Consider the following 9,490-nt stretch of genomic DNA (forward strand, 5'->3'; position numbering starts at 1 on the left):
TTACTTTACCAGAACAATTCTCAGGAGCTGCAGGCTTAGCTTTATTGTTTGTACCATTGATCAAAAATGTTAAGTGTCTATAACTTAGAACATCTTCTCATCCATGACCCTCACAATTAGAAATGGTTCTATCCTGGATCAGGGCCTTCTTGGACTTATTCCTAGTTACTAAGGTATGGATACTAAATATAGACTTCAGCAGGTGATACAGAGGTATTTAGATTATTAGATAACAATTTGATACTTTGGCCTGATTGGTATAAGCATCTTCTGACTAAGTCACCTCATGGATTATGTTGCTTAAATCAACAGGTCATCTACAATTTCTATAATACTGAGCTGGACTTTCAGGCCATTTGTTACTATTGGCTTATCAGACATCAGAAACCAAGAAGCTGCTGTAGCCTTAGAAGGAAATATTAACAAACACTAGTCCATGACATTATACAAATAATAATGTCATGAGCAGTGAGTCACTGCAAGAAAGGACACAGAAAGCTGTGGGGTCAAGAATAAAAGCCTTTGGAAAGAGAATTGTATAGCTTGGGGATGGAAATAACATAGGGTTCAACCTAATAGGGAAAAATGGTTGGGGAAAATAGTTTTTCTCCTCCCTTTTTCCTATTTAGACATGGATAATAGTAGCCAAATACTTCTTAGTGGGAACTTATATCAGTTACAGACCAATAGATGTCATGATTTGATGCATAATCAAAACAGACGAAAATAACTGTTTGCCAAACATTTATTTTTTACACAGTCCAATCATTTCAACAAGAATGTCTCCAAGGTAGTATCAATAGGTCTCAAAGGATTGTGAGCTGATGGGTCTCATCTAAGGGCTTCTGGGAACTTGCCCTTCTGTTCACAAATTTTTCCCTTTCCTTCCCCGAAAATGCTTTGATCTCCTTTTGACTCTAGAGTGAAATAGATGTTTATAGGATCTTGAGCAGGTTCTCTCTCAGTTAAAATGAACAAAGGTAGGAATATTCTCAAATTCATCAAAGATTGGGGGAAAAGAACTGAACACTACAGACTACAGTAGACAGTTTTAAATTTTGAGCTCTGGAGTTTTTTGGGAAATACCTTGCTTTTGGCTCAGGAGATTTTAAGTGCTTATCAAGTATGAAAAAAATCAAATTCAAATTCTAGGTTTTGAAGCTAAATCTTCAGATTTCTTCCAGTTAGGGGCTGATTTCACAGGGAATTTTTCTGTAGAAGTCACTCCCTCCTCCTCCCCTGCCCTTCGGTATTCAAGGCTTGTAAAAATTCAGCCCCCTTGCAGAATCTGTGTTAATTATGCCAAAAAATGAGAGTCTATTTGGAGGTAAATATTAGTGTAATTTAGGGTCAAGAAAAAAAAATGCCAACTGGAACATAAAAAATATCTAAACTCTCCATAAGATGAATCAACCATTGAAAAAAACAGACCCAATTCTTTTGAATCTTAAATCATTGTTATTCTTGTTATTCGAAAGCAATAAACGTTCCCGAAACAAAACTCCTTAAACAAATTAAATGATTTAGATTTTTAAAAATTGCACACCACATCTGCACCAAAGAGCAAAGACACCCTGCAGTAAAGAACTACTTGAGGAAGAATAAAAGGCAAGAGTACAAGGTACATGAAATGAGTGTAGTTTAAGATTTTGGAAAAAAAAGATTTTGGAATATCAGAGAGTTCTCCCACAACCAGAAACATTTGAGTCATTTGGTATCCAGTGTTTCTTTTTCCTTTGCCGGAAGCTTTGGCAGGTGTCAGGATATTGGCAGCATCTCTTAAGGGCGGTACTGAGATCTCTGCTCTTGGATATATTCATAGAGAGGGCTGGAGCGCACCGGGACACTGGCAAACTGACTCTTGCCTGGCTCCAGAGTCTGCCGACGGCCCCTGTCTCCGTCTTCCCAGACTTGCCCGCGGTGCCTTCGTTCCTCCTCCCGCTGGCGGCGTCTTTGCTCTTCTTGCCGCAGTTCTTGTTCCTGACGGCGCCTCTTCTCCCTGGCAAACTGCTCCTCCACGCGGTACTGCTGGCCTCGCTCCTGCCGGCGCCTCAGCTCTTCCTGCTCTTCGCGTGGCAGTTGCTCTTCTTCCTCGAGGAACTGCCTGTCCTGCTCCTGTCGGTGTCGCTTTTCTTCTCTCTCCTGCTGGACGCTCTGCTCTTGCTCTTGTTCAGCACCCTTCAGTTGCTCCTCCTGAGAGAGGGTACCATCTAGTCCTCGGCGGCGGCGCAGCCTCTGTTCCCCCTCCCGGAACTTTCTGTCGCGTTCCTGGCGGCGCAAGTCTTCCTCCTCGAGGAACTTTCTGTCGCGCTCCTGGAGGCGCAGCTCTTCTTCCCTTTCCTGCAGGAGCTGTTCCTCCTCACGGAAGTTTCTGTCGCGCTCCTGGCGACGCAGCAATTCCTCCTCGAGGAACTTTCTGTCGCGCTCTTGGCGGCGCAGCTGTTCTTCCCTTTCCTGCAGGAGCTGTTCTTCCTCACGGAACTTTCTGTCGCTCTCCTGGCGGCGCAGCTCTTCCTCCTCGCGGAACTTTCTGTCGCGCTCCTGGCGACGCAGCTGTTCCCTTTCCTGCAGGAGCTGTTCCTCCTCACGGAAGTTTCTGTCGCGCTCCTGGCGGCGCAGCTGTTCTTCCCTTTCGTGCAGGAGCTGTTCCTCCTCACGGAAGTTTCTGTGGCGCTCCTGGCGGCGCATCAATTCCTCCTCGCGGAACTTTCTGTCACGCTCCTGGCGGCGCAGCTGTTCTTCCCTTTCCTGCAGGAGCTGTTCTTCCTCACGGAACTTTCTGTCGCTCTCCTGGCGGCGCAGCTCTTCCTCCTCGCGGAACTTTCTGTCGCGCTCCTGGCGACGCAGCTGTTCCCTTTCCTGCAGGAGCTGTTCCTCCTCACGGAAGTTTCTGTCGCGCTCCTGGCGGCGCAGCTGTTCTTCCCTTTCCTGCAGGAGCTGTTCCTCCTCACGGAAGTTTCTGTGGCGCTCCTGGCGGCGCATCAATTCCTCCTCGCGGAACTTTCTGTCACGCTCCTGGCGGCGCAGCTGTTCTTCCCTTTCCTGCTGGAGCTGTTCTTCCTCACGGAACTTTCTGTCGCTCTCCTGGCGGCGCAGCTCTTCCTCCTCGCGGAACTTTCTGTCGCGCTCCTGGCGGCGCAGCTGTTCTTCCCTTTCCTGCTGGAGCTGTTCTTCCTCACGGAACTTTCTGTCGCGCTCCTGGCGGCGCAGCTCTTCCTCCTCGCGGAACTTTCTGTCACGCTCCTGGCGGCGCAGCTGTTCTTCCCTTTCCTGCAGGAGCTGTTCCTCCTCGCGGAACTTTCTGTCGCGCTCCTGGCGGCGCAGCTCTTCCTCCTCGCGGAACTTTCTGTCGCGCTCCTGGCGGCGCAGCAATTCCTCCTCGCGGAACTTTCTGTCGCGCTCCTGGCGGCGCAGCTGTTCTTCCCTTTCCTGCAGGAGCTGTTCCTCCTCGCGGAACTTTCTGTCGCGCTCCCGGCGGCGCAGCTGTTCTTCCCTTTGCTGCAGGAGCTGTTCCTCCTCACGGAACCTTCTGTCGCGCTCCTGGCGAAGCTGTTGCTCACGTTCCCGGCGGCGCTGCTGCTGTTCCTCCTCGCCGAACTTCCTGTTTCGCCTTTTGGCTTCCTTTTGCTCTTCTCGCTCCAGCAGTTCCTCAGCTGGGAATTGCATGTCGCGCTGCTGCCGGGTCCTCTGTTTCTCTCGCGCTCTCTCCTCATCCCGTTCATCCTGCAGGAGCCACCGATTCTGCCGGAATGGTCTATCTCGAACCTGGGAATCTTCGAATTGCCGGATCCTTTCTTCGTTCACTTTGCGTTTGGAGTAAACCCTGTGATTACGAACTTCATTTTCTTTTTCTGGTTGCCACTGCCATTTCAGATCGCGGCTCTGATCCTCATCCTGGAATTGCCTCTTTCTGTCCAGGCGCTGCAGCTCTTCCTCTTCCAGATACTGCCTGCCGCGCTGCTGGCGCCTCCGATCTCTTAGCAGCTGCTCTTCCTCCCTCAGCGGCTCTTCCTCCCGATATTGTCTCTCCAGCTCCTGGCGCCTCCTCGTCTTGAGTTCCTCTCGCTGCAGCTGCTCTTCCTCCCTCAGCGGCTCTCGTTGAGTTGGCTTGGCGTAGACTGTGTGGCGGCGTCTCTGGCTTTCCTCTTCTGGTTGCCACCTCCATTTTTGGTCACGGCGCTGCTCCTCCCGGCGTAGCTTCCTCTCCTGATCCTCTTGGAGGCTCTGCTCCAATCGGAGCTGCTTCTCCTCCTCGAGGATCTGCTGCTCCCGCTCCCTCTCGAGTCGTTGGCGGCGCTGCTCTTCCTCCTCACGCAGCAGTTCCCCATCCTGCAGTTCCTCCGCCCTCAGCTGCCTCTCCTGCTGCTCCCGCAACTGGGGCCGGGCGGAGAACCTCTGGCGGCGCCTCTCGCTCTCTTCCTCCGCCTGCCACTGCCATTTGAAGTCTCGGCGCTGCTCTTCCTCCTCCTGCAGGCGTGCCTGCTCCTCTCGGAGCAGCCGCTGCTCGCGCTCCTCCCGGAGGGACCCGGACCGGCTTGGCCACTCGGCGTCCTCCTCCCGCAGTTGCCGCTCGAGCTCCAGGCGCTGCCTCTTTTCTTCGCGTTCCTGGCGTTGCCTCTGCTGCTCCTGCCTGCGGGGCCTGGAGTAGACCTTGCTCTGACGGGCGTCGGCCTCGCTTTCTAGCTGCCACTGCCACTTTGAGGTGCGGCTCTTGCCCCGCTCACGGGCCTCCACCTCCTCCTCAGCAGGCTGCTGCTCGTGCCTCAGCTCCTGCTGGAGCCTCTCCTCCTGCTCCCGCCTCAGCTCCTGCTCGCGTCTGTCCTGCTGCTCGCGCCTCAGCTCCTGCTCGCGCCTCTCCTCCTGCTCGCGCCTCAGCTCCTGCTCGCGCCTCAGCTCCTGCTCCAAGCGCGTCTCCTCTCGCCTCAGCCGCTGCTCGCGCCTCAGCTCCTGCTCCAAGCGCGGCTCCTCGAGCCTCTCCTCCTGCTCGCGCCTCTCCTCCTGCTCGCGCCTGAGCTCCCGCTCGCGCCTGAGCTCCTGCTCCAAGCGCGTCTCCTCTCGCCTCAGCCGCTCCTCTCGCCTCAGCCGCTGCTCGCGCCTCAGCTCCTGCTCCAAGCGCGGCTCCTCGCGCCTCAGCTCCTGCTCGCGCCTCTCCTCCTGCTCGCGCCTGAGCTCTTGCTCACGCCTGAGCTCCTGCTCCACGCGGGGCTCCTCGAGCCTCAGCTCCTGCTCGCGCCTCTCCTCCTGCTCGCGCCTCTCCTCCTGCTCGCGCCTGAGCTCCTGCTCGCGCCTTTCCTCCTGCTCGCGTCTTTCCTCCTGCTCACGCCTCTCCTCCTGCTCACGCCTCTCCTCCTGCTCACGCCTCTCCTCCTGCTCACGCCTGAGTTCCTGCTTCAAGCGCGTCTCCTCGCGCCTGAGCTCTTGCTCGCGCCTGAGCTCCTGCTCCAAGCGCGGCTCCTCGCGCCTGAGCTCCTGCTCGCGCCTGAGTTCCTGCTCCAAGCGCGGCTCCTCGCGCCTCAGCCGCTGCTCGCGTCTCAGCTCCTGCTCGCGCCTCTCCTGCTCGCGCCTCAGCCGCTGCTCGCGTCTCAGCTCCTGCTCGCGCCTCTCCTGCTCGCGCCTCAGCTCCTGTTCAAAGGGCAACTCCTCGCGCCTCAGCTCTTGCTCGCGTCTCTCCTGCTCGCGCCTCAACTCCTGCTCTAAGCGCGGCTCCTCACGCCTCAGCCTCTGCTCGCGTCTCAGCTCCTGCTCACGCCTCTTCTGTTCGCGCCTCAGCTCCTGATCAAAGAGCAACTCCTCGCTCCTCAGCTCCTCCTCGCGTCTCTCCTGCTCCTCGCGCCTCTCTTGCTCGCGCCTTAGCTCCTGCTCTAAGCGCGGCTCCCCGCGCCTAAGCTGCTGCTCGCGCCTCTCTATCTGCTCGCGTCTCTCCTGCTCCTCGCGCCTCAGCCTCTGCTCGCGCCTCAGTTCCTGCTCGCGTCTCTCCTGCTGCTCGCGCCTCTCTTGCTCGCGCCTCAGCTCCTGCTCTAAGCGCGGCTCCCCGCGCCTAAGCTGCTGCTGGCGCCTCTCTATCTGCTCGCGTCTCTCCTGCTCCTCGCGCCTCAGCTCCTGCTGCAACCGCGGCTCCTCCTGCTCCCGCTTCTGCCTTTGCAACTGCTCCTCTTTTTCCCGGAGCTCGCGCTGCTCCCGCCTCTCTTGCCTTTGCTTTCGGTCAGGAAATTCCTCAGGCTCCCGACCCTTGCGCCTCTTCAGCTGCTCTTCCTCCTCCAGGCGCTCTTCCGGTTGTCGCCTCTGCAGCCGCTGCTTGTCTTCCTCTGCGAGCTCCCTCTCCAGTTCCTGCCTTTTCTGCCTGTGTTCTTCCAGTTGTCTGTCCCGGGGCTCAAATCTCTGGTCTTCTTGCCTGGGATCTTGTAACGGGTTCTCCTTTCCCTCACACCTGACCCCCTTCTCATCCAGCCCGGAAACCTGGCTGAGAGCGTAATAACAAGCTTGAGCCACCTTGAAAACGAACAGGAGGAATTCATTGAAATCGACAAGCCCGTTACAGTCGCGATCCAGAAGTTCCAGGATCAGATCTACTGTCTCAGGGTCATGTGGCCTCTATGAAAAAATGAAAACAAAAATTTTACAATGTACTATCTACAAATAGTAAACTTTAAGTCATACACACAATGAATATTTTGTGATATGCTGACACTCAGAAGACATTGAAAGCAATTGGAAAAACATCCAGTGTGTTTCAAGTCTTGTCGCTACGTAAAATGCGAACACTTCATTTTAAAGCATACATTTGTTGGAAATTTTTGTAACTTGTAATTTAATGCTGATCAAAAGAACTCAAGTTCTTTTTAGCTGGGTGAATATGAACTCATCCTCAAGAGAGAAATAACAACGAAAAATTTTGAAGTTTTACAGCAGCCATTTATGTCTGAAATAGTACCCTTGATAGATTTTTATCCCATGTTTGTAAACAGAACAAAACGTTTATGTTAACACCATTTTACTAGAGAAGACACTGATTTTAATTATTAAACTTTGGAAGTAAATTTAAATTCCTTTCAAATTTAGTTTGATCTGACATCTTTGGTGATAATTTCCAATGTTCATTCACATTGACGTTGCCATCAAGTACATGAAATAAATACTTGTTAGCAACTTCTTCAAGTACTCAGACTACAATGCCTGTTAAGTGCCTTCAGACTCAGAGATGAAGACTGTAGTGTAGAGCTGTGGTGGTATAAAATGGATACAAAGTCACCATTCTTTGCTATGATCTCTCCTGAGAAGAAATTTTATAACTCTAAATCAATAGATTTCCTTTTCTTGTTATTTCTTACCCGAAGGACATCTCCAAATTCCCTTTCAAGGAGGTTCTTCAGATCTTTCTTGCTTAGTGCTGCCCCATCACAATCATGTAAGGCATATTGATTGAAAATTTCAGTGATATCCAAGATGCTTTTCAGAAGTGGAGACATTTTTTTCCCCTTCCTTCAAGTTCAAGTAAATCTAGAAGAATAAAGTAGGATTCAGAATTAAAACTCTGTTTCCCATCTCGGGGAGGTTTCATCCATGCTGTTTCAGTCAGAGCCCTAAATTTACAACAGTAATTTATTTTCTTTTCTTTTATTTCTTTCTTTTGATTTTGAGAGAGAGAGAGAGAGAGAGAGAGAGAGAGAGAGAACCGTAAGTGAGGGAGGGGCACAGAGAGAGAGGGAGAGAGAGAACCCCAAACAGGTTCCACACTGTCAGCACAGAGCCCTACATGGGACTCGATCTCACCAACCTGAGATTATGACCAGAGCCAAAATCAAGAGTCAGATGCTTAACTGACTGAGCCACCCAGGTGTCCTAACAGTAGTTATTTTCAACCTGGGCTTTCAAAGCATTTTATTTTTCAGTATTGTACTTAGAAAGGGGAAGACAGATCCTGAGAAATTTGAAGCTAGGGAATTATCTTCAGACTATTCTGTAGTCAGCTTTTGATCGTCTAGTCAATCTGGATTATCCATATCCTTTTCTTCTGTTTCTTCCTGCTCCCTAGCACATTTCAGATCAAATAGTGATCTGAGTGTAGAATTTTAAATTTGATATGTTGCTATTCATAAGTATCTTCCTCTAAAGTTGAATAAAGAGAATAAATGAAAGCCAAAAGGTGAAAGAAGATTTGAGAGTATCTTAAGGTGGATATAAGCCATGTAGATCTAATTGTGGCAGCAAAACATTAGGTGGTAACCAGAAAAATAAAAAGGGAATGTGGATTATTTTCCAACATATGTAGTACATATGAGATCTATGAGGATAATTCATAAGTCACTATTTCTAAGATTAAGCACCACTTCTTCCTAGGCAAAAGTGACATTATAATATTCAGGTATAACAATGCAGAAAACAGAGTACATGTTATTTGTATTAACTCAGATATGTTGCAAATACTCAGTTATTGGCTAGCTTCTTTAATTATTTCTCAACTCCAATACTTCAGATGTCATAACTACATGAAGATGGCCCATATTGAGAAGAACCATAAAAAAGGAGTACTGAGGATTGGTGACTTCTTGAGATGGCAGTTTTTAGGAAGATGAACCCCATAAGAGTCACACATGAACCACTCTCCACCCCCTGATATGCAAACAAACTTATAGAATTCAGAGACTTGGTGGGGAGGGCACCTGGGTGGCTCAGTCGGTTGGGCATCTGACCTTGGCTCAGGTCATGATCTCGTGGTTCACGTGTTCAAGCCCTATGTCAGGCTCTGTGCTGACAGCTCAGAGCCTGGAGCCTGCTTTGTGGATTCTGTCTCCCTCTCTCTCTGCCCCTGCCCAGCTCATACTGTCTTTCTCTCTCTCTCAAAAATAAATAAAACATTAAAAAAAAAAAAAAGAATTCAGAGACTTGGGAGAAGAGCCATGTTTCCATTCAAGTGATGGCTCCAGCTATAAAATGGCATGGAGTTAGTGGGAGTTTGATATCCCTGTAAGATACTGATCCTTTCTGGTACATAGATCCTCCTGACCCCCACCCAGCATCTACTACAGCTGGAAAATGACTTGTACAGAAGAATATGACCCCATTGGCTGGGACTTACCCACTTCACCAAAGGAAGTTGAGCGCTCGCTGACACTGCTGGCAAGTGTACTGGGCAGCTGGGAGCTGGACCTTTTATAAGGGATTTAATTGTGCCCTGAAGAGCAACTTGCAAAGGAGACACCTACTCTGTGGGATGGCCTGATTCATTCCTAACCAAGCCCAGCTCCACCTCTGTCTCCACGAATGACTTGTTTATCTCACTATTTGCTCACGTAGCTATTTGACATGAGGTTCACAGACCGTGCCTCCTGACAGTTGAGGTGCTACTGATTCCACCTAACATGAATGGATAGAATATTTGACAGAATCTGTAATTTTTTAAAGTGCTAAAATTTAAATAAAACAGTGAAATGAAGAAATTAATGTTTAGAATATTAGTTAATTATGACTTCATAAAAAAGTAGTAACCTCT

At 50.3% G+C, this 9,490-nt stretch overlaps 1 protein-coding gene across 6 annotated transcripts; it reads right to left on the bottom strand.

Annotated features, from left to right (window-relative positions):
* Nucleotides 1-731: 731 nt before the first annotated feature.
* Nucleotides 732-9,128, bottom strand: TCHH (trichohyalin). 6 transcript variants are annotated; one of them, XM_086718248.1, is made up of 4 exons: nucleotides 9,077-9,128; nucleotides 7,329-7,497; nucleotides 5,549-6,591; nucleotides 732-5,146 (listed from the first exon to the last, which is right to left on the bottom strand). In XM_086718248.1, exons 2-4 carry the CDS (start codon nucleotides 7,464-7,466, stop codon nucleotides 1,780-1,782), a joined length of 4,548 nt encoding a protein of 1,515 aa, XP_086574374.1. In that variant the 5' UTR covers nucleotides 7,467-7,497; nucleotides 9,077-9,128; the 3' UTR covers nucleotides 732-1,779. The 6 variants fall into 6 exon arrangements, with proteins under 6 accessions (XP_086574374.1, XP_086574372.1, XP_086574370.1 ...); XM_086718246.1 differs by having other exon boundaries at nucleotides 732-5,008; nucleotides 5,183-6,591; XM_086718244.1 differs by having other exon boundaries at nucleotides 732-5,095; nucleotides 5,129-6,591.
* Nucleotides 9,129-9,490: the final 362 nt, after the last annotated feature.

Source organism: Puma concolor, chromosome C1 (genome assembly GCF_028749965.1).
Source record: "Puma concolor isolate L17-30 chromosome C1, mPumCon1.1.hap2, whole genome shotgun sequence".
Lineage (NCBI taxonomy): Eukaryota > Metazoa > Chordata > Mammalia > Carnivora > Felidae > Puma > Puma concolor.

Bases quoted from the DNA above. Each gene is read 5' to 3' on its own strand.
- TCHH (XM_086718243.1), bottom strand. From the start codon at position 7,466: ATGTCTCCACTTCTGAAAAGCATCTTGGATATCACTGAAATTTTCAAT. The intron at 6,592-7,328 runs GTAAGAAATAAC...ATTTTTTCATAG, and splicing joins AATTTGGAGATGTCCTTCGG to AGGCCACATGACCCTGAGAC.